Genomic DNA, 24,837 nt, shown 5'->3' on the forward strand with positions numbered 1-24,837 from the left:
AGGACTGAGGTCAGGACTCTGTGCAGGCCCGTCCATTACAGGGATGTTATTGTCGTGTTACCACTCCGCCACAGGCTGCGTGTTATGAATAGGTGCTTGATCATGTTGAAAGGTGTAATCACCATCCTCGAATTTCTCTTCAACAGTGGGAAGCAAGAAGGTGCTTAAAACATCAATTTAGGCCTGTGCTGTGATAGTGCCATGCAAAACAACAAGGCGTGCAAGGCCCCTTCATAAAAACATGACCACACCATAACACAACTGCCCCCAAATTTTACTGTTGGCACTGCACAAGCTGGCAGATGACGTTCACCAAGCATTCATCATATGCACACCCTGCCATCGAATCGCCACATGGTGTACTGTGATTCGTCACTCCACGCAAATGTTTTTCCACTGTTCAATTAACCAATGTTTATGCTCCTTACACCAAACGAAGTGTCATTTGATTTTTACTGGCATGATGTGTGGCTTATGAGCAGCTGCTCAACCATGAAATCCAAATTTTCTCACCTCCTGCCTAACTGTCATAGTACTTTTAGTGGCTCCTGATGCAGTTTGGAATTCCTGTGTTATGGTCTCGATAGGTGTCTGCCTGTTACGCATTACGACCTCCTTCAACTGTTGGCGGTCTCTGTCAGTCAACAGTTGAGGTCGGCCTGAATGGTTTTGTGCTGTACATGTCCCTTCATGTTTCCACTTCACTCTCACATTGGAAACAATGGACCTAGAGATGTTTAGGAGTGTGGAAATCTCCTTACAGACATATGACACACGTTACACCCAATCACCTGAGTACGTTCGAAGTCCATGAGTTCCGCAGAGCGCCCCATTCTGCACTCTCAAGATGTCTAAAGACTACTGAGGTCACTGATATGGAGTACCTGGCAATATTGTGGCAGCACAATGCGCCTAATATGAAAAAGTATGTTTTAGGGAGTGTCTGGATACTTTTGATCACCTAGTGTAATACTTGATTTAGAGTTGTTGCAACACAACAGCCCAAGAGCCTTGTACAGTCTTAAGTTAATTAGGCTGATGGTTGTCCCCATGTCTACCTGAAACTCTATTGGTCACTCACCACAACCATCATTAGCAAAATACATTGGGCTGATGTTTATGGGGTGGCGAATACAGCCTCTGAGTCCAGAGAAAACACTGGGGCCTCTGATGATAGTCTTGCAGCTCACCACTTGTCATAAACTGTTGCCAAATGGCCTACATTTTGGCATACCCCACACATGACTGCATATGGGCAGTCCTATCTAGTATGCACCAAATAACAACAGGACTGCTGACTTGACCCTTGAGTGGAAACAGATGCAGGAGGAGAATGGCACCGAGAGTCTGACAAATGTCACAGGCAGTGATTATGACTCTTCAGCATACTTGTACCTGCCAAACTCACTGCGGGTGATGACAGGCAGCACTGTGACATTACCATACGCAAATCGTCAATGGCATCATCACACAATGGTCCAGTGAAGGCAAGGTCACCTTGCCAATCCTATGGAATGTAAACTTTGCAACCTGCCAGTGTCAGAAAGTACATCACTTGTTGCTACAGTAAGGTTATGTGATTCAACAGTCTGGGCAGCTTCAGCTAAACAAGGATCTGACAATGCTAATGCCGTAGTTTGGAGCTTGGGGTCAGGTACTAACCAGATCATCAGGTTCCCAATTAGTGAGTCCGCATAGAAGGTAGCACAGTGGGCCTACTCAAACTGATACTTGCCTGAGAGACCTTGCATATGATCCAGGAAACATGTGATGGCCTCTGGCACTTGCAGTGCTGGTTAAACTGCAATGGTACCACCACCACATGGGTTTGATGTCCCAAGTCTGCGTAATCAACTGACAGAGTTCCGCAAAGTTAAGTTTCTCAGGCTCAGTAAAGGACTTGAAATTTTGTATGATTTCATACAACTCCACATAGCTGGACAATAACAAGGTGGCCTTATCAGTTGGATTGACGAAACCCTTTACCTGGCAGTGCAGCATTCCCATTGACTTCACTTCTGTTTGAGCAACTTGTGCATGTGCTCCTGCTGCAGTTGTTGCTGCATCTTGATGCACAACTGTTGATACCAGCATTGCACACTTCTGGGTCCATGGTGGTCAAAAATTAACAACATAGAAAAAAGAAAAGAAAGCGTCACATATGTAAGAACATCCCATCACCATTCCTGCTTGTGTATCTGAACAGGTGTGACAGTGCTGCAAAACCATCCTGTCAGCTCAAATGTCCCTACTCCAGCAGATGGTGGTTGCTCGACCCAAAAGCCAGGGAGTTGGATCCAGGAAGAGGGAAAATTTGACATGTGGATCAATCCACAGGAGAGCAGAAAATCTGAACACCATGTAGAAATTGGAATGGAGAAAAGCATAAAATGTGACCAGCAAGTGTGACTGAAACAGCTAACGCATGAAACCAAGAGTACAGCACAATGCAAAAGGCAGGTCCATGTTAATTGATCTCAGCTTAAGGTATGACAGGTCCTGCTTTATTGCCACCAGTAAGTAAACACCTGGGTCTGCAGTTCTGCCCATACAAAGGGGGTGACATCCATGGTAGCTTGCAGCTCTACTCTGCCATGAGACTCACACCAGCTCATCTGTGTAGGTGTGTGTGTCCACTGGCTGTAAAACTAAAGCAATTTTAACAGCTTTATCCATAATACCACCCCCCCCATGAACCATGGACCTTGCCGTTGGTGGGGAGGCTTGCGTGCCTCAGCGATACAGATAGCCGTACCGTAGGTGCAACCACAACGGAGGGGTATCTGTTGAGAGGCCAGACAAACGTGTGGTTCCTGAAGAGGGGCAGCAGCCTTTTCAGTAGTTGCAAGGGCAACAGTCTGGATGATTGACTGATCTGGCCTTGTAACAATAACCAAAACGGCCTTGCTGTGCTGGTACTGCGAACGGCTGAAAGCAAGGGGAAACTACAGCCGTAATTTTTCCCGAGGGCATGCAGCTTTACTGTTTGATTAAATGATGATGGCGTCCTCTTGGGTAAAATATTCCGGAGGTAAAATAGTCCCCCATTCGGATCTCCGGGCGGGGACTACTCAAGAGGATGTCGTTATCAGGAGAAAGAAAACTGGCATTCTACGGATCGGAGCGTGGAATGTCAGATCCCTTAATCGGGCAGGTAGGTTAGAAAATTTAAAAAGGGAAATGGATAGGTTGAAGTTAGATATAGTGGGAATTAGTGAAGTTCGTTGGCAGGAGGAACAAGACTTCTGGTCAGGTGACTACAGGGTTATAAACACAAAATCAAATAGGGGTAATGCAGGAGTAGGTTTAATAATGAATAGGAAAATAGGAATGCGGGTAAGCTACTACAAACAGCATAGTGAACGCATTATTGTGGCCAAGATAGATACGAAGCCCACACCTACTACAGTAGTACAAGTTTATATGCCAACTAGCTCTGCAGATGACGAAGAAATTGAAGAAATGTATGATGAAATAAAAGAAATTATTCAGATTGTGAAGGGAGACGAAAATTTAATAGTCATGGGTGACTGGAATTCGAGTGTAGGAAAAGGGAGAGAAGGAAACATAGTAGGTGAATATGGATTGGGGGACAGAAATGAAAGAGGAAGCCGCCTGGTAGAATTTTGCACAGAGCACAACATAATCATAACTAACACTTGGTTTAAGAATCATGAAAGAAGGTTGTATACATGGAAGAACCCTGGAGATACTAAAAGGTATCAGATAGATTATATAATGGTAAGACAGAGATTTAGGAACCAGGTTTTAAATTGTAAGACATTTCCAGGGGCAGATGTGGACTCTGACCACAATCTATTGGTTATGACCTGTAGATTAAAACTGAAGAAACTGCAAAAAGGTGGGAATTTAAGGAGATGGGACCTGGATAAACTAAAAGAACCAGAGGTTGTACAGAGATTCAGGGAGAGCATAAGGGAGCAATTGACAGGTATGGGGGAAATAACTACAGTAGAAGAAGAATGGGTAGCTTTGAGGGATGAAGTAGTGAAGGCAGCAGAGGATCAAGTAGGTAAAAGGACGAGGGCTAGTAGAAATCCTTGGGTAACAGAAGAAATATTGAATTTAATTGATGAAAGGAGAAAATATAAAAATGCAGTAAGTGAAACAGGCAAAAAGGAATACAAACGTCTCAAAAATGAGATCGACAGGAAGTGCAAAATGGCTAAGCAGGGATGGCTAGAGGACAAATGTAAGGATGTAGAGGCCTATCTCACTAGGGGTAAGATAGATACCGCCTACAGGAAAATTAAAGAGACCTTTGGAGATAAGAGAACGACTTGTATGAATATCAAGAGTTCAGATGGAAACCCAGTTCTAAGCAAAGAAGGGAAAGCAGAAAGGTGGAAGGAGTATATAGAGGGTCTATACAAGGGCAATGTACTTGAGGACAATATTATGGAAATGGAAGAGGATGTAGATGAAGATGAAATGGGAGATATGATACTGCGTGAAGAGTTTGACAGAGCACTGAAAGACCTGAGTCGAAACAAGGCCCCCGGAGTAGACAATATTCCATTGGAACTACTGACGGCCGTGGGAGAGCCAGTCCTGACAAAACTCTACCATCTGGTGAGCAAGATGTATGAAACAGGCGAAATACCCTCAGACTTCAAGAAGAATATAATAATTTCAATCCCAAAGAAAGCAGGTGTTGACAGATGTGAAAATTACCGAACTATCAGCTTAATAAGTCACAGCTGCAAAATACTAACACGAATTCTTTACAGACGAATGGAAAAACTAGTAGAAGCCAACCTCGGGGAAGATCAGTTTGGATTCCGTAGAAACACTGGAACACGTGAAGCAATACTGACCTTACGACTTATCTTGGAAGAAAGATTAAGGAAAGGCAAACCTACGTTTCTAGCATTTGTAGACTTGGAGAAAGCTTTTGACAATGTTGACTGGAATACTCTCTTTCAAATTCTAAAGATGGCAGGGGTAAAATACAGGGAGCGAAAGGCTATTTACAATTTGTACAGAAACCAGATGGCAGTTATAAGGGTCGAGGGACATGAAAGGGAAGCAGTGGTTGGGAAGGGAGTAAGACAGGGTTGTAGCCTCTCCCCGATGTTGTTCAATCTGTATATTGAGCAAGCAGTAAAGGAAACAAAAGAAAAATTCGGAGTAGGTATTAAAATTCATGGAGAAGAAATAAAAACTTTGAGGTTCGCCGATGACATTGTAATTCTGTCAGAGACAGCAAAGGACTTGGAAGAGCAGTTGAATGGAATGGACAGTGTCTTGAAAGGAGGATATAAGATGAACATCAACAAAAGCAAAACAAGGATAATGGAATGTAGTCTAATTAAGTCGGGTGATGCTGAGGGAATTAGATTAGGAAATGAGGCACTTAAAGTAGTAAAGGAGTTTTGCTATTTGGGGAGCAAAATAACTGATGATGGTCGAAGTAGAGAGGATATAAAATGTAGGCTGGCAATGGCAAGGAAAGCGTTTCTGAAGAAGAGAAATTTGTTAACATCCAGTATTGGTTTAAGTGTCAGGAAGTCATTTCTGAAAGTATTCGTATGGAGTGTAGCCATGTATGGAAGTGAAACATGGACGATAAATAGTTTGGACAAGAAGAGAATAGAAGCTTTCGAAATGTGGTGCTACAGAAGAATGCTGAAGATTAGATGGGTAGATCACATAACTAATGAGGAAGTATTGAATAGGATTGGGGAGAAGAGAAGTTTGTGGCACAACTTGACCAGAAGAAGGGATCGGTTGGTAGGACATGTTCTGAGGCATCAAGGGATCACCAATTTAGTATTGGAGGGCAGCGTGGAGGGTAAAAATCGTAGAGGGAGACCCAGAGATGAATACACTAAGCAGATTCAGAAGGATGTAGGTTGCAGTAGGTACTGGGAGATGAAAAAGCTTGCACAGGATAGAGTAGCATGGAGAGCTGCATCAAACCAGTCTCAGGACTGAAGACCACAACAACAACAACAACAACAACATCCATAATACCATACCTCTGTTCGTGAAAATACTGTCAAAACCTTTGAAAGATCATAGAACAAACAGTAAACTATTGTTTACTTATTTCACAGTTGCAAATACCACCATTGATTGTTGACAGAGCTGCAAATGAGAACCTCATGTTGTGCCTCATGCAAAATGTTGTTTCTCCCACATATGTTTCTGTCCTCTGTATCATGTTTTGCCATTTTACGTGAAACATCTTTAACGGGATTTGACTTGTAAACATAGGACTTCATGTCAAAAAGGTTACATGTTAGCACAGCCTCACTCATTTTTAGCAATTTGAGAAGTGTTCCTTCCTTCCTCTTGGTTTACTTTGCCATAACAACCAGTGGCACATTTCAAACAACTTTCAATTAGCTCAGCAGATATATACTCGTGGTGCAGAGTATTTTGTAGTATTGCTACTTCAGAATAATTTATTGGCTGCAGAAATGGGAGGTCTTGTATTTATACTGTGCTTTTGGATAGCTGTAGTTAATAATTTGTTTACGAAACAAAGTTATTCACACCCAAAGTTTGATGTGAGTACCGCAGTACTTTACTAGGCATTATTGGAGAAATTATGCCCTTGTCATGCTCTGATCGTTGAACTGGCTTTTCCAGCCAGTTATAAAGGGAGTTACTGTTTAATGTGGACTCCAAATTGTTATGCAGCTTCAAATTTTGCACATGTGAAGATCATTACCAGAGGTGAGAGAAGTAGTAAATGACATGACAAATCATAGGAATAACTAGGGAGTGAGGTCACAGACCTTTGACTTAGTAGTCTGTCACGTATCCACTGAGCCACTGATCTCACTATCTCATCGTAATGCCAATGAAAGGTTTTATTAGTTTCAGCAAGCCTATCCACTCATTGCAGTACTTCTTTAGGATTTTATTACTGCTCTCTCTCCTGTTTGAAACTACAATTTTATTTGCATATAAGCTGGATTTTGTTTTTCTCATTAGCTTTCTGGCTCCCTTTTTGTGCTTGCAGCAGTTAGAATAAGAAATTTTCTAACTAGTGCATAATTACTGGAGAGAGAAAGATTCATTATGGAAACATCCCTTGACTGTGGCAAAATCATTTATCTACGGTATTGTTTCTTCCAGAAGTGCTAGCTCAGTGAGATAAAGGAAACAGCTTTTGTGAAGTTTACAAAAATGGAGAGAGAGGTATTGTTAGAATTGAAACTATGAGGGCGGGTTGTGAGTCATGCCTGGGTAGTTCAGTTGATAAGAACCTTCAAGTTTGAGTCCCTGTCAAGCACACAGTTTTAATCTACCAGGAAGTTTCAAAACAGTGCACACTGTTCTGTGGAGTAAAAGATTTATCCACTAAGTATATGTGGCTTCCAATTGATACTCGGGTACAAGCTGTGTAAAGCAATAGGAAATCTACACTCTAAGTAAAGACCAACTACCTGAAGGTTGTGGCATGAAGGGCAAGTCTGTTGGAATGAGATAAATGTTGGGAATGAAAATATCCTTCGGTGTAGTTTTGCTACCACTACCACTTCCTTCAGAAAACTTTACCTGGAAGTCTGATCAACTCATTATTGCAGATGTTATCTATTCCAAAAAATACTTCCAAGCAATTTAACATTGGTAATGAAAGCCTACCCTTAATTTACTGCTTTCATGTCCTGTTACCTAGTGTGTTTTATCTCTGCAAAAGTGTTTATTATTACTGATAGTTCTGAAAAAATTATCTACGTTTCTTTGGTTGTGTGTTGATGTATTCTTGCTGCTGAAGTGTGGCTTGGTGGCTTAGCTGGTAAATACCAGGCCAAATCTAAATTCGGTCCAAGGATATTTTTCTGAAACTTATCACTCCTTTCACATCTTGCAATGGTTTGTTAATGTGGATAACACCAAGTTAAATCCTCGTTTGCAGTCAAAGTTAAGCTGTATACGAGGGTGGTTTGAAAAGTTCTCGGAATCACAACGAGAGATCAGCACTAGCGCAATGAGTTGTTCAGGTGATATTCATTGCCTGTGAACAAAAGTGCACAAAATGGTCATGGAGGATTGCTGATTGAAAGAGCGTGAAATTGGTCACGCTTACCAGATGTCACCTGAAAAGATATATCAAATTTTAACTGAAGAGTTAGAAATGAAAAAATTATCTGCACGATGGGTGCCGCAACTCTTGACGCTGGATCAAAAACGTATGAGAATGGACATATTGCAACAACGTTTGATCCATTTTAGGAGAAACAAACAAGATTTTTCGTGCCACTTTGTGACCACATATGAAACTTCGGTGCACTACTATACCCCAGAGACAAAACAACAGTCAAAGCAGTGGAAACATGCTGATTCTCCGCCACCAAAGAAAGCAAAGACCATTCCTTCGGTGGGAAAGGTCATGGCAGCAGTGTTCTGGGATGCGAAGGGGATTCTGTTTGTAGATTATCTCCCCACTGGGCAAACAATTACTGGAGAATACTATGCTAACGTCCTGGACAAATTGCAACAAAAGATACACGAAAAAATGCCAGGTTTAACAAGGAAGAAAGGCATCTTCCATCATGACAATGCGCGCCCGCACACATGTGCCATCGCCACGGCACAATTACATGAACTAAGGTATGAATGTTGCCACAACCGCCTTGTTCACCTGATATGGCTCCGTCAGACTTCCATCTCTTCCCAGAACTGAAAATGTTTCTTGGTGGACGAAGATTCACTTCAAACGAAGAATTGATAGCTGGAGTTGACAACTATTTTGCAGGCCTGGAGGAAACGCATTTGCGAGGTGGGATCAAGGCACTGGAATATTGTTGGACCAAGTGCATTAATCTATAAGGAGACTACATTGAAAAATAAAAAGAAAGTTTCAGTGATGTAAATACTTTTCTTTCTGTTCCATTCCGAGAACTTTTCACACCACACTTGTATCTCAGTATGTCCGTTCAAAACGGAGAAATCTAATGGCACATTGCACTGAATACTATAGGAACATGTCTAGTAAAACACTGTGGTGTTCAGACTACATTTAAGTTGAGGAAAACTTTACTTCACTTACCTTCACCAAATGAGGTGGCGCATTAGTTGCGCACTGGACACTGGACTCGCATTTGGGGGGGGGGGGGGGACGGTTCAAACCCACATCCAGCCATCCTGATTTAGGTCTGCATGATTTCCCTAAACCACTTTAGGTGAATTCCAAGATGGTTCCTGTGAAAGGGCATGGCTGAATTCCTTACCCATCGTTCCCTAATCCGATTTAACTAATGACCTCACTATTTGGTCTCATCCCCTAAATCAACCAACCAACCATCACTTACCTTTAGGTGTTACCTTTCCCTTGCATGTGGCAGTTAAAATCCTGGTCCTCCTTGTACATGGACCTACATCTTGCTGCAGTTGTATCACAACATTCTCTTGTGTTATTTGGTTATTAAAAATCTTTCAGAAATGACGACTTACATATTCTTCTCTTTCTTCTGTTGATGCTGGGTGTGGTGATGCCAATGTTGTTTGTGTTGCTGCTGATGCCTTTATTCTTAAAGCTTAATTGTCATCTTCACCAACCTGAATCCATTCTCTATATTGTCACGTTTAGCTCAACTTATATTTTTCATGGTCCTATTTAGGTATAGGTTGTGCTTAGTGAAACTCTGTTGACTGTAATGAACAGCTACCGACAAAATGACAAATAAGTCAGGTTTTGTCAGTTCTGTATCAACATGCTTCACAGTACAATTAAAATTTGGCTGGTAATAGTGCAGTAACAGTTCAGCAAAAACACATCGTTGCACCATAAGAGAATAAAGAGGTATGCATACATCATAGCAATCACGCAGCAGAAAATTTTCTATATGACAGTACACATTGTTAAACTTACAGCTAGCTGAAAAAAGAAACACACGCACGCACACACACACACACACACACACACACACACACACACACACACACACACACAGAGAGAGAGAGAGAGAGAGAGAGAGAGAGAGAGAGAGAGATCACAAATTGTATTCTGTAGATTTGTATGGTGCAAGTTAATGATTTAAATGGTATTGCCCTATTACTTTGTTATTTTGCGCAAAGTATAAATATTTTTTTATCTGGTTTAGGCTCTTCTCTTTTTCAACGTATTAAGTAAATTTAATGTTTTAGAAGTCAGTGCAGTCAGTGAACAGAATTGCAAATGAATTTGTAGTAGCTTTGGTTGTTTTGCCTAATTTAGTATGTAATATAACACTAACATAAAGTGTTTCTTTAACAGACACTCTGACAGAACTTTTTATGGCTGATCTACTTCCTCCACACCGAAAGCTGAAAACTTTTGAATCCAGGCCTCATGTCATCTTGCAGGGGTTAAGTGAAGGAAATAAAGCCAAGAGACAAAAGTACCTCATGTACTGGTTTTTTGAAGATCAACTCAAGGAATTGTACATGACATTTGTACAGTCACTACAGTCTGTCTCCCATGATTCTGTGGACAAGAATAAAGAGAAAGCTATAACAGCTTTCTATAAACTGCTTGCAGGGAATCCTGAACTAGAAAGTGTAAGTTTCAAATGTGATCATTCGTGGCACTTAATATTTATTGATCTTTACCTTAGTATCATTAATATTCAAAGTGATGACAGTATTATGGACAAAAAAAATATTTACTCACCTTCATAATATATACACATATGCAGTATGTATGAAGGTTAATTGCTAAGTAGTGTCTCCACAGGAATAACACACCAATCACCAGAACCAGTTAAAATCAAACTATTAAACAGACTAAAACATTTTGTGTGAAGCCTCTTCGAAGAACTGCATTTATTGCAAGCTATCATAGTGAAAGGGTGTTCAGGAAGTTTTCTGTTTGATTCAAGCAGTATTCAATAGAAGCTGTTATAAGTGGAAGATGTTGATTTAGTGGATACTAACAGGTAGACAAAAGTTTCGTATAGTAATAAGAGTATTAATGTGAAAAATGCTTGACAGCAGCTCAAGAGGTGAAGGTTGCTACACTCAGATTGTTCTGCTGTTACTGAGGACTTTTAAAACTGTTGAGGAGATTTGATCCATCACACAACAAAAAGTTCTCTCCTCTATAGAAATTTAAGAACGTATGGGTCAAACTGAATTTTCTTCTCACTGTTTAACTTGACTGTTTGTGCTTGCAGTGACTCCCAGGACTGAAAATTTGCTAATGGCTTCTGTTTTGTTACATGGCAGAAGATGAATTTTTTCTCTACATCATTACCACTGCAAATTAAATTTGGGTCCACTTTATGAATCCTAAATAAAATGACAAATCATTGATATTGGCACAAAGTATCATAACAGAAAAAAGGTTCAAAACACTGATATCAGTTGGAAACCAAATTATGTTATCATTTAGAATGACTGAAACAAGTGACTGTTTAGCCACAGATCATTACATCGTTATTGTTGTTTTAGGGTGTTCAGTGTGAGGCCTCATTTGATGCAACTAGCCACACTAGTTTATCCCGTGCAAGCCTTTTCATATTTACACAACTGTTGTAACCTGCACCTACTTGGAGCTTCTTAATATAGTCAAGCTTTGGTCTCACTCTACAATTTTTTATCCCACAAACTTCCTTCCATTACCAAATTGAGGATACCTTAATGCTTCAGGATGTATCCTGCCAAGTTGTGCTATAAACTTCTTTTCTCCTTGCTTCAGTTAAGAACCTCTTCAATAAGTACATGATTTATCCATCAAGCCTTCATCTTTCCTCTGTAGCATCGAATTTCAGAAGTTTCTGTTCTCTTCTTATCTGAACTGTTTATTGTCCACAGTTTACTTCCATTAAAAAATTCTGTTTCATAAATGCTTTTCCTGCTGTTGCAAGTCTGTACTTCTGCCATTGATAGTTATTTTGCTACCTAAATACCACAACTCTACTACTTTTAGTGTTCATTTTGTAATCTGACGCCTGCAGAATCGCCAAATTGAAATCGACTACATTGTATTACTCTTGTTTTATTTTTGATGATGATCATTTTATTACCTCTTTTTAAGATACTATCCAATCAGTTCGCCTTATCTTCCAAATCATTTTCTGACTCTGACTGAATTACATTGCCACTGGCAAACCATAAAATTTGTTTTCTTCTCTAAAAAATTCAGTTCATTTTTACCAATCATTCTTTGGTTTTATTTACAGTGCGTTCAGTGGGTAGATCGAAAAATGAGGGGGGTAGCCTCTTTCCTCAACTTCCACCTCCCTGTCATATCCTTTGACTCTAATAATAATTGTCAGGTTTCTTTATTAGTTTTAGTTAACCTTTGGTTCCTTATACTTTATCACTGCTACTTTCTGAATTTCAAAGAGTGTATTCCAGTCAATATTGCCAAAAGCTTCCTCTGAATCTACAGATTCTGTAAATGTGGCTTTGTCTTTCTTCATTCTGTCATTGTAGATAAGTCATAGGGTGAGTTTTGCCTATGATGTTTGTACATTTCTTTGCTAATCAAACTGATCTCCCCCCCCCCCCCCCCCAAATTTGGCTGCTACACTTTTCCAGTCTTCTGTAAATTATTTGTATTAGTGTTTGACAACCATGGCTTATTATACTGACAATTCAGTAACATTTGCCCATGTTAGTACCAGCTTTTTTTTGAAGTGGGATTAGTGCTTTCTTCTTGAAGCCTAAGGGTACTTCACCAGTCTCATATATCTTGCACACCAGGTAGAATACGTTTTTTCATTGTTGGTTCCCCAGACAGATCTAAATAATTCTGAGGGAATGTTTCTACATCTGGTGCCTTCTTTTTACTTAGATCTTTCAGTCCTCTGTCAAATTCCTCTCACAATATGATGCCTTCCATCACATGTTCATCTAGATCCTCTTGTCTTTCCATAACATCTTCAAGTTTCTATCTGTTTTTAGCTTTTCTATATATAAATTTCACTTTCCAGCCTTTGATTCTTTGTTCAGTACTGGCTTGCTGTCGGAGCTCTTGATATTCATACAGGTGCTTTCATTACCCAAAAGGATTCTTTGATTTCCTTGTATACAGTACTTACCTTTCCCATAGTAGTAAAGATTTCTGCAGCTTTGCATTTCTGGTATCAGTATCATTTTTAAACTGCTTTCATTTCCCAAAAGGATTCTTTGATTTCCTTGTATACAGTACTTATCTTTCCCATAGTAGTAAAGATTTCTACAGCTTTGCATTTCTGGTATCAGTATCATTTTTAAACGTCCATATTGTCTTGTCTTTCTACAATATTTGTCATTCTTACATTCTCTCCTTTGGCTGGTTAAATTCTATATCTCATACTTTAATCAAGGATTACTGCTGGGGATGTGTTTTTGCCTATTCAGTCCTTTGCTACATTCAGTATTTCATATTTCAGAACTGCTCATTCATCTTTATTACGTTCTTTTCGTCTGTTTCAAACAGTAGTTGCCTAATGGGAACGTTCTTTGAAACTCTCAACAACCTATGGCTCTTTCAACTTATCCAGGTCCCATCCCCTTGATTTCATACATTTATGTTTTGTGTTCACACCTCCTGCTGCAAATGTTTTGCAGTAGAATCTGGTTTGGAAGTGTCTGTCTTGTCATCTGTCTTCCCCTTCTATTTATCTATCTTTTTGTATACACATATAAATTAAAGTCCCCTGCTACTATTTCTGTCTGTGCATTCAGGCTAATCTCAGGAACGACTACTGGGATTGTAATACGGTAGACTGATTCATGGAGGAAGGTTTGTGCAGACATAAATTCAAAATATTTCATACAAATCGACCCAGCTATAAAGAAGTCCCCCGACACTGTGAAAATGATGTCATTGCCATCTAGTGGTGAGTGGCAGAACATGGAATCGCATAAGGCCATATGAGACGGCAGCTCCAGGCTGGCGAAAGCTACTCTTATCCAGAGGCCAGTGCCAGCTACTACTGACTTCCTAACTGACCTGTGGTGCAGGGTGTAAGTTGATAAGAGCAGGATTTTTGGTGCAGAGTTAATATATAAGGGGTGCAAAGGAAATGTGGGAAAAGTCACACACAAAATGTAGCTTGTGTTGGACTGTCACCGAGCAGTGTGTCATCAGTGCGCAAGTAGCAGCAAGTGGCTTATTTAGCACTCATATAAGTGTAGTAGTCAAGTTGAAAATTTGTTTGAGTGTTCTTAGCACACTTGTTTAGTTAAATCCGTCAAATCATTGTGTAGTTTCGTATTTAGCAGGGGCAGATTTGCATTTTAATACCTGTGACATGTAAAGTCGCGTAGTCGGCTGTCATTTGTTTATTTCTTTCGGATAGTCTTTGTACGTTACTGACAGTACAGTTAGCCTTCTGCCACTGAGCAGTGTGTCAGCAGTGCACAAGTAGTAGCATTACTGCATTTACTAGGCAGTCTTGTATTTTAATAACTGTTTAAATTTTGTGTTGAATTGTTTGTGCTCTCTGTAGATTAGTTCAGACGTTCTTTGCACAACAGTATTTAGCGTTGACAGGGACTGCGACTACTGTGTTCAGATGTGGGCTGAATTGGCATCCCTTCGCTCCCAGCTTCAGGCAGTGTTGGCTTCGGTCACACAGCTTGAGGCCGTTGCCAATGGGCATCACTGTGGGGGTCCAGACGGGGGTTTGTTGTGGACGGCTAGCTCATCCCACGCATTCCCTGATCGGACTACGGCTGTGCCTGCCCGGGATACTGCCCATATTGAGGCTGACCCCTCACCCATGGTAGAGTGGGAGGTCGTCTTGAGGTGTGGCAGGGGGCGAAAGACATTCTGGAGGGCTGAACGGAAGGCCTTTCCAGTTTGTCTGACGAACCGGTTTCAGGCTTTGCCTCCAGCTGATACTGATCTTCTGCCGGACATGGCTGCTTGTCCTGTTCCAGAGGTTGCCCCTTAGTCTGCAAGATCCGGGCGGTCGCAGAGGGTGGGCTTACTGGTAGTTGGGAGCTCCAATGTCAGGTGCGTTATGGGGCCACTTAAGGATATGGCTGCAAGGGAGGGGAAGAAAACCAATGTGCACTCCGTGTGCATACCAGGGGGAGTCATTCCAGATGTGGAAAGGGTCCTTCCGGATGCCATGAAGGGTACAGGGTGCACCCATCTGCAGCTGGTTGCTCATGTCAGCACCAATGATGTGTGTTGCTATGGATCGGAGGAAATCTTCTCTGGCTTCCGGCGGCTATCTGATTTGGTGAAGACTGCCAGTCTCGCTAGCGGGATAAAAGCAGAGCTTACCATCTGCAGCATCGTCGACAGGACTAACTGTGGACTTTTGGTACAGAGCCGAGTGGAGGGTCCGTATCAGAGGCTGAGATGGTTCTGCGACTGTGTGGGCTGCAGATTCCTCGACTTGTGCCATAGGGTGGTGGGGTTTCGGGTTCCGCTGGATAGGTCAGGAGTCCATTACACACAGCAGGTGGCCACAGAGGTAGCAGGGGTATGTGGCATGGACTGGGCAGTTTTTTAGGTTACATGGCCTCGGGCAAGTACAGAAAGGGCAACAGCCTCAAAGGGTGCGGGGCAAAGTCAGGACGTGCAGTGACCAAGCAGCAGTCGGTATTGTAATTGTAAACTGTCGAAGCTGCGTTGGTAAAGTACCAGAACTTCAAGCGCTGATAGAAAGCACCAAAGCTGAAATCGTTATAGGTACGGAAAGCTGGCTGAAGCCAGAGATAAATTCTGCTGAAATTTTTACAAAGTTTTACAAGTGTTTAGAAAGGATAGATTGCATGCAACCGGTGGTCGCGTGTTTGTCGCTGTTAGTAGTAGTTTATACTGTAGTGAAATAGAAGTGGATAGTTCCTGTGAATTATTATGGGTGGAGGTTATACTCAACAACCGAGCTAGGTTAATAATCAGCTCCTTTTACCGACCTCCTGACTCAGCAGCATTAGTGGCAGAACAACTGAGAGAAAATCTGGAATACATTTCACATAAATTTCCTCAGCATATTTATAGTCTTAGGTGGAGATTTAAAATTACCAGATATAGACTGGGACACTCAGATGTTTAGGACGGGTGGTAGGGACATAGCATTGAGTGATATTATACTGAGTGCACTATCCGAAAATTACCTAGAGCAATTAAACAGAGAACCGACTCGTGGAGTTAACATCTTGGACCTGCTGATAACAAACAGACCCTAACTTTTTGACTCTGTAAGTGCAGAACAGGGAATCAGTGATCATAAGGCCATTGCAGCATCCCTGAATTTGGAAGTAAATAGGAATATAAAAGAAGGGAGGAAGGTTTCCCTGTTTATGAAGAGTAATAGGAGGCAGATTTCAGACTACCTAACAGATCAAAACGAAAATTGCTGTTCTGACACTAACAATGTTGAGTGTTTATGGAAAAATTTCAAGGCAACCATAAAATGTGTTTCAGACAGATACGTGCCAAGAAAAACTGTGAGAGACGAGAAAAACCCACCTTGGTTCAATAACAAAGTTAGGAAACTACTGCAAAAGCAAAGAGAGCTTCACTGCAAATTTAAATGCAGCCAAAACCTCTCAGACAAACAGAAGCTAAACGATGTCAAAGTTAGCGTAATGAGGGCTATGCGTGAAGCGTTCAGTGAATTTGAAAGCAAAATTCTATCTACCGACTTGACAGAAAATTGTAGGAAGTTCTGCTCTTACATTAAATAAGTAAGTGGATTTAAACAGCATATCCAGAGACTCTGGGATGATAGTTGCATTGAAACAGAGGATGACACGCATAAAGCTGAAATACTAAACACCTTTTTCCAAAGCTGTTTCACAGAGGAAGACCGCACTGCAGTTCCTTCTCTAAATCCTCACATGAACGATGTAGACTGGCACTGGGTCAGTTGGCCAGCAAGTGGCCATTGCTTGGGCCAAACTGCGTTGCGATCGGGTGGACCACATCATACCGGCACTGCAATTTGGTGGCCGGCAATGTTTGTGCCTTTTGAGAACTTTGCTGGTGAGCACTTCCCATATCATTTCAGTTAAATGAAAGTGATGATTTTCAGTTACATAACATTGTTCTCTGAATTTCCATCATAACTATTAATTGCTCCACAAACAAAATTATCGCTATGCCAGTAAAGTCATCCGTCCTTAGACAGTTAATGGTACCCACTGAAGCCAGGGCGGGTCCCTAGTTCTATTATACAGGGTCATCAGAAACAGTCTGAAAAGCTTGTAAGGGTATTGGAAGGTAGTAACTGTTAAGAAAAATTTTGTTATGTTGCACTGTTTCTAAGTTAATTAGCATTGAAGTTAGGCAACTGAGCCATTACATTTGCAGATTCAAGTGAACCACTAGATGCTGTTAGTGTCAGTTATGCTCGTGCTATAGATGACAGCATATGAGACTGTTCAGCCTTTGGCTCAAGTTCGATCTTACTACCATCCCATGTCTAGTTTGTGGGTCACTCTCATGTTCGGTTTTAGGAAACCAAATGAACACATTTGGCATCACCGTCTCTGGTGGGGTACTTGAATCCGTGCATGCAACAGTCTGATTGGCTAACTGATTATGTTAAAAATGACACAATGTATTGATGTTTTTAAACAATTATCTTTCAGCACAACCTATTCCGTAACTTCTTTATAAGCTTTTCAGACTGTTTCTGACCATCCTGTATATCAGGAAACTTTTATTATCTCCAGGTGTCTTCCATTTATACAACCTTCTTTGATAATTATTAAACTCAGTGTGAGTAATGATTTTATTGTGCGCTTTGCAAAACTCTACCATATGGCTTTCTCTTTCATGTGTTCCTCCCAGTCCATGTTCTCCATCTGTTTTTTCTTCTGTTACTGTTCCTACCATTGAATTCCAGCCCCCATCAAAATTAAATTTTTGTCTGCCGTAACTATCAGAATAATTTCTTTTATTCATCATTCCTACTCTTGCTCTTTTCATCATCTGCTGAGCTTTATACTTGTACAACTGTGTTTGGTCCAGGCTTCTTGTCAGTCTTGGTTACACTAAAGCCTTCACTACTCTGTTGTAATATCTTACTTGTATTCCTGTTTTCTCACTCACTATTACTCTAATTCCTCCATTACACCTGTCTGATTGCGTATTGATGACCCTGTGCTCACCTGATGAGAAATCCTGGTCTTCCTGCTACCACACTTCACTAATTCCCATTATCTCCAACTTAAACCTATTAACATCCATTTTTCAAATTCTCTAACCTACTACCCAATTAAGAGTCTAGCACTCCACATTCAGATCCATAGTACACAATATTTCTTTTTCCCATTGACAACATCCTCCAGAATAATCCTGTAGATCCAAATGGGAGACTATGTTTCATCTGAAATATTTTAACCAAGTAGATGCCATTATCTTTAAACCAGATAGTAGAAATGTATGTCCTTAAGGAATGTAATATCTGTAACTTCCTTCCCCTTTTCATTAGCCATGCCACTGTACCAAAATAGCAAGGCCATGTTGGCTAATGTTACAAGGCCAGATCAGTCAGTTATCCAGACTGTCACCTCTGCAACTACCAGAAAGGTTGCCACCCCTCTAGTCTAGCCGCTTCATAGATGCCACTCTGACGTGGTTGTGCTTGTGGTATGTCTATCTGTATATCATGAATGTAACGATAGAAATATTGGAGAGCTACATTTTATGTTTTTACAACCAATTCCTTATTGTTGTATGAAATAAATCATTAATGTTATAGTGATGTTCACAAAAGAAGATCACAGAGTGCTAAATGTGCATTATGAGGTGGATATGATACAGTACTGATGTGGTGTTTAAAGCTTTCCCAGCATACTGATTGTTCCATAAAAACACGGGAGAACTGCTGGATATCAGTAACGTCCTGCCATAATATTTCGGTGCAGAGTCTTCTGGCCATCTTCAGGTGAGTGCCACTGTAGTAGTACTGGCGAGTACGCGCTGAGCTCCGCTATTTAAAGCTGTACTGAGGTGACATTGCGCATGCGCTGCTTAGCGTGCGCGTTCATAACAGCTCCTTGTGCTGCCCCTCGCGCCCTCCACTGTGAAAGCCTGGCGTATCGCTATCAGGTCGATACCGACACTATTTTGGTGGTACGTTGACGACACTTCTATAGTGCGGCCTCATTGTCTGGACCATCTCCAAGAATTTTTACGTCACATGAACTCCATATATGGAGATAGAGAAAGATGGTTGTCTGCCATTTTTAGACATCTTGGTGCGACGGAAGAGTGATGGCACACTTGGCCACTCGGTGTACAGAAAGCCCACTCATACAAATCTGTATCTACAAGCTACTAGTCTCCACCATCCAGCACAAACAATGGACGTTCTCAAAACCTTGATCCACCGTGCCCATACTATCTCTGACGCCAACAGTCTTCAAGCGGAACTGGAACACCTGCAAAAAGTATTTTTGAAGAATGGCTTTTCACCTAGGCAAGTGAACAGAGTGATGAAGACCTACAAATGACGGAACAAGGAAGAGGAAGAGGCCTTCAGGTCAACTGTTTATATAGCATTTATTGGGAATATTTCTTCACAGATAGGCAGAATATTGAGAAAGTATCAAGTGAGAGTCATCTTTTGCCCTCCTTCCAAAATTTCATCACTGGTGGGATCCGTTAAAGACGACCTGGGCCTGCGTAAACCAGGTGTTTACAAAATTCCGTGTGAATGTGGCAAATCATATATAGGGCAAACAACACGAACTGTGCAGGAACGCATTGTGGAACACCAACAGCATACTCGCCTTCTCCAACCCACCAAGTCCGCAATTGCCGAACTTTGTATTTCCACAGACCATTCCATTAATTACGACGACACAAAAATTTTGGCCCATACATCAAACTTTTGGGCTCGATTATCAATGAATCTGTGGAAATAAGATTGTCTGACAATGAGACTCTCATCAATCGAGATAACGGTTATCTGCTAAACTCTGCTTGGAATCCTGTTATAGAGAAACTTCGTAGTCGACGTAGTTATCTGCATAAAGATGGAAATCGACCTGATACCTATATGCCAGGCTTTCACAGTGGAGGGCGCGAGGCGCAGCGCATGGAACCATTACGAACGCGCACGCTGAGCAGCGCATGCGCAATGTCACCTCAGTACGGCTTTAAATAGCGGAGCTCAGTGCGTACTCGCCAGTACTACTACAGTGGCACTCACCTGAAGATGGCCAGAAGACTCTGCGCCGAAATATCGTGGTAGGACATTACTGATATCTGGCAGTTCTCCGGTGTTTTTATGGAAAAAACAATACTGACATGAATTTTGTCTTCCTTAGATTCTTCAGGGAATTGCGTGAAGCGTATTGCTCAGCATTTTGATATTGTGTCAACTTAATTTTTATCTCTGTGAATTTTTCTTAAATATCTTCTTAAGGGTCACTACATAGATGCTTGAACAGATATTTAAGAAAAATTGAAAATGACGGCCTTGAAATATTAATTCTGCTATAATTGGGTAGGTCAAATGTTGCAGGCCTCAGCTTTTAGACTGGTAACAGCATTTATTATTGCATTTTTACTGTGTGTATTACATTTCGACATTAGAGTTGCATGCCCTTCTTGCCTCAGGAACGAGCTACACAACTTGCTATGAGGAATTTCGATTTTACTTTCACCCTTAATTTTTCTTACAAACTAGTACTCCATGTGAACTGGTTTGCATGCAGCTTTGATTTCCAGAATTGAAGGACGCATACAGAGCGCACTGAATTTAATTATTCAACTGAAAACACTTTTATAAGAATTAATTTTACTGTCTTATCATTTTTCATAACTTAGGTTATTTTGTTACAATATAGTTTCTTGGTAAGATGAGAAGAAGTTCATGTGTAGACTTTGTAAGCTCCTGTGATATCCTTGAACCTGATTTGTAGTAATTTTAAAGATGTCAAAAGCAGAGCTGAAACCATTTTATGTCTAAATACTAGTCTTGTAAAATTTAAGTTACATCCAATACATGCTTTTGCTCCCATCCAATACAGTGTACCTTTTATTGCCTACTTAATGATTTAAAGAAAAATTGGCTAAAAATGTGGTAAGCTTGATTATTGGCTGAGCGAGAACCTATTTATCTGCTTGTGTTGCTGTGTTGTAATATACTTGTATGTGTAATAGATTAATGTGTCTCGTCTATTTTCTTTATAGGTATTACTTTCAAATCTTGTTAACAAATTGGGTGATCCAAGTCAGAAGGTTGTTTCAAAAGTAATGTATTGCCTGACTCAGTTACTTCATGTACATCCAAACATGAAAGGTGTTGTGACTGAAGAAATTGAGAAACTTCTGTTCAGGTGGGAACCTAATAAATCGTAGTGGTATTGTATATTTGTAACAGTGAATTACTTTTATTGATTTTTTTGTTTCTCTGTTTTAGGCCTAATATAAAACAAAGAGCTCAGTATTATGGCCTGTGTTTTTTGACACAGCTGTTGTTCACTAAAGATGAAGCGTCTCTGGCAGTTACATTAATTAAGTTATATTTTTCCTTCTTCAAAGCCTGTGTTAAAAAGGTAAATGTAGAATTGGTTAAAAATTGCATTTCTTTGTTGTAGTATAGTGTTATAGAAAACATGATGCATTCATGTCTGAGAAAAATTTGTAGCACATGATGGATTTCTAATGAGAATCCTATCCTTCTTTTTGTATTACCTGCAACTACCACACTATTGCACTTATAATTAATAAGAATAGTTGAATATGTTTTTCATTTATGATGATCTTTTTTCTACTCAATTTATCCTATACCTGTTTGCTGCATATATGGCTTTGTTAATATAAAGGTAGTGGATGATTATACATTCTGTGTTGCCTCATTGAAGTTATTTTGAATTTCAAGAAAAATTATATTCTGCTGTTTCCATGCAGTATCTCCCACTGTAATTTGTTGGTTGTTATAGGATATTTTTAAGCTGAATAAACAAGCCCATGATGGGTTTTGAATCCTATTTAGTGTCTTTTTATCAGTATAGATCTCAGACAGATGAACAGTGCTCTATATCTTGTGGAGACAATACCTCACATACATTCAGGTGACTGCGTGTATGGTTACTTCAGAGGGTTGCAATCTGCAGGCCAGTACTTGGGTGTTATACTAGCTGTCTGGATGCTGTAAGGCCTGTTACCAACATTCATGAACACACACATTGGTAGGGACTGAAAATTTATGGCAAAATTTGCATCTGTTTTTGGGAAAATTTTCATCTTTTTTGGTGAAATTTGCATCCAATTTTTTTGTTTATAAATGATTAGATCTTCAAATCTAGAGTGTTGTCACACTGACTTGCCTGAAAGTGAACCCATAGTACTTTCAAATTGATCTTTAAAAAAGTGGTGAGTTGGGAGCTTTTTGGCTGGAATGTTTGCTTTTGCTAAAATTTCAAAAGCTTTATTCCAAAATGGTCTTTGCTTTATGCTTTCAACAAATGGTTATTTCTGTTGAGAAGCAGCACTATTTTTATGTCTTCGATTTGAGGCATTTCCCGATGTTATTTTTCTTTTCCTGCCCAATCAAATAATTAAAGAATCTGCAGAATATTGATTTCAACCTTTTGTGGGCATTTATAGCTGTGTGACTCATACTCGTCAACTCTAGAAGGTACTTAGTATAGAAGTGGAACCAAAAATAACTCTGTTCGCATGTTGGGGGAGACTTTCGGCATGGTTGAAATGAATTAAAGGGTTTTGTTTTTTGGTTGCACTGTAGTGCAGAGAGTGAAGGTTATAAATCAGCAGTCGGCCATGAGCATAAACAAACTAGAATCTTGGCTGCCAGAGGGTAAAGGAACAGTACAGGAAAACAAGCTGTCTCGCAGGACAGGCAGTCTACACCTATGTTCTTTGTTTCTGCGAAAGCAGAACTTGACACATGGTTGTAGAGGTCGTTGGTCCTGTCTGGTGCTTTGATGGTAGTAATCAAACTCCATGATGAATCAGAATTAGTTTCTTTACACAGTTCAAAATAAGAAAAGAAAACGAGGAACACACCACTCAAAGCATTCAGTAGTGGTTACCACAAAATTGCTTGTTGACATTAGCAGTGTTGTAAACAAGGTAGTTCACGCCAGATCTCTACCAGCACTTCATGCAATCACAATTCAAAACACCTGCAACCTAAAACTGCCACGTTTAAGTGTCCTTATTACACTAACTGTTGAACTTTATGTATGTTTTTCTTTGTTCTAAGTTGATAGGTCCTATGGTTGAGTCCTGTGTTGGATTATGTAGAATGTATCTTGTACTAACCATTCATCTGCTCACAGTTGGTGTGACACCAGAGCACTGAGTGGGAAAGATGATTTTTGGTTCCAGGAATTGAGTACATTTTAAGTAATTATATGCAGAAAATGAAGAATTTCAAACTATTTCTGATAAAATGGTCCATTTGGATACAATTTGCTAAGAAGTAGAATTTATTAGAAATTTCATATTTTTGCATCTTGAGGCAGAATTTGCATTTATATTCACATTTATCAGAAATTGCAAATTTTTTGGGTCCCTGCACATTGGGCTGCTGCAAGATTGGCTCACGAAGACTAATATTTTAAAACTACCGTAATTATCTTAACATTTTCTGTCAATTTTTGCCATAAGTTAATGTTATATTTATTTGTAGTAATAAAATTGGCTACATTTGTGTGTACATTTTCTGAATCTGCATTTATGGAAGCAGTTTGTGAATAACATTGCAGTCCTGGCACCAGCTATGTAAGTAACTTCCCGCTCAGTTGAGTTTATACTTCTCATATTGTTCTCTTAAATTTCAACATGATATTTGCTTACCCTACTCTGAATGCATAGCGAGTGTGTTTACTGGTTCATCAAATATATGATATTTTTGTTTATTGATGAGCAGCTACCAACAACTGCACCAATGATTTAATTTTCTTTAAGAGTGTTAGTGGTGAATCACAATTCCTTATGCTATATAGTTAGTAGATGCTTGTCCGATAATATGCTCCTCCTATTGGAAGATTAAATACCTAACATTTTTTAATGATAAAAACATCCTTTATAAGCCTAATCATGAATAGTCTTATGTAAATAAATTTAATTAGCCACTCTTCTCTTACTGTGTGAGCTAAACTTGCATAATCTCAGCAACCGTTTTATCTCCTTGTTACGTTCTTGAGGAAATTATCATTTTTGTTTTCTCCATCAGAAAATATCTTGATTGATGTCAACATGTGCAAACGTCAATAACTGCTGTGCAAGATTTGTAGCAAACAGATTACTGTAATGTTTTTGCACCACAATTGAATCACCAGAACTTTTACTGTACCCCAGCTTTATTATTTCATCAAAGATTTTCATGTACTGTACACACCATAACATAAGGTTGTATATAATTTTCAATAGACTTTCTCTTACATCACAAGCATTCAGCTAGTTTGTTAAAGTCTCTGTGAATATCTCTCACATAAATATGTACTCTTCAAAGATATTAATTTTCTTCTGCTCACTAAATTGCCATAGACATCAAACAAACCATTGCTGAACTGCTTCTACAGTGGCAGTATGCCAGTGCAGTTTCATGTGAAAAGCACCAAATAACTTGTTGACATTAACTGGAACTTCAAGTTTCTTTCAGTTTACTATTTTTATTTTATTTGTTTATTTATTTTTGACTGGGGCAAACTGTGTATATTATTGGTATTAAGATGAGTTGGTTTTAAATAATCATCTCTCACTATAGTAGTGTTTCATTGTAATTTTATATGTGATATGGCAATAAATTTGAATGGGAAGGCACTGAACTGGAATTGCAAAACAATTGTCATTAATCTATAGATGCACTCATAAAAGCAACCAAGACATGCAGGAAAGGATTCTCACACTATTCAATGCTACAAGGAAAAAGTACAATGATATTATAGATCAGAGGTTTGCTGTTTTCCTGACACTGGTTATTGAACTAACAAACCAAA

The 24,837-nt window shown here is 39.9% G+C and overlaps 1 protein-coding gene across 2 annotated transcripts in view; it reads left to right on the forward strand.

Moving 5' to 3' along the window:
* LOC124776318 (CCAAT/enhancer-binding protein zeta) overlaps window positions 1-24,837 on the forward strand; it is a 212,404-nt gene that overhangs the window by 40,417 nt on the left and 147,150 nt on the right. For both annotated transcript variants that reach the window (XM_047251254.1, XM_047251255.1), the window contains 3 exons: window positions 10,235-10,518; window positions 21,059-21,204; window positions 21,288-21,423. In XM_047251254.1, coding sequence (XP_047107210.1) covers window positions 10,235-10,518; window positions 21,059-21,204; window positions 21,288-21,423 — 566 coding nt within the window. The remainder of the gene's footprint in view (window positions 1-10,234; window positions 10,519-21,058; window positions 21,205-21,287; window positions 21,424-24,837) is intronic.

This window comes from Schistocerca piceifrons, chromosome 2 (assembly GCF_021461385.2).
Source record: "Schistocerca piceifrons isolate TAMUIC-IGC-003096 chromosome 2, iqSchPice1.1, whole genome shotgun sequence".
Taxonomy (NCBI): Eukaryota; Metazoa; Arthropoda; class Insecta; order Orthoptera; family Acrididae; genus Schistocerca; species Schistocerca piceifrons.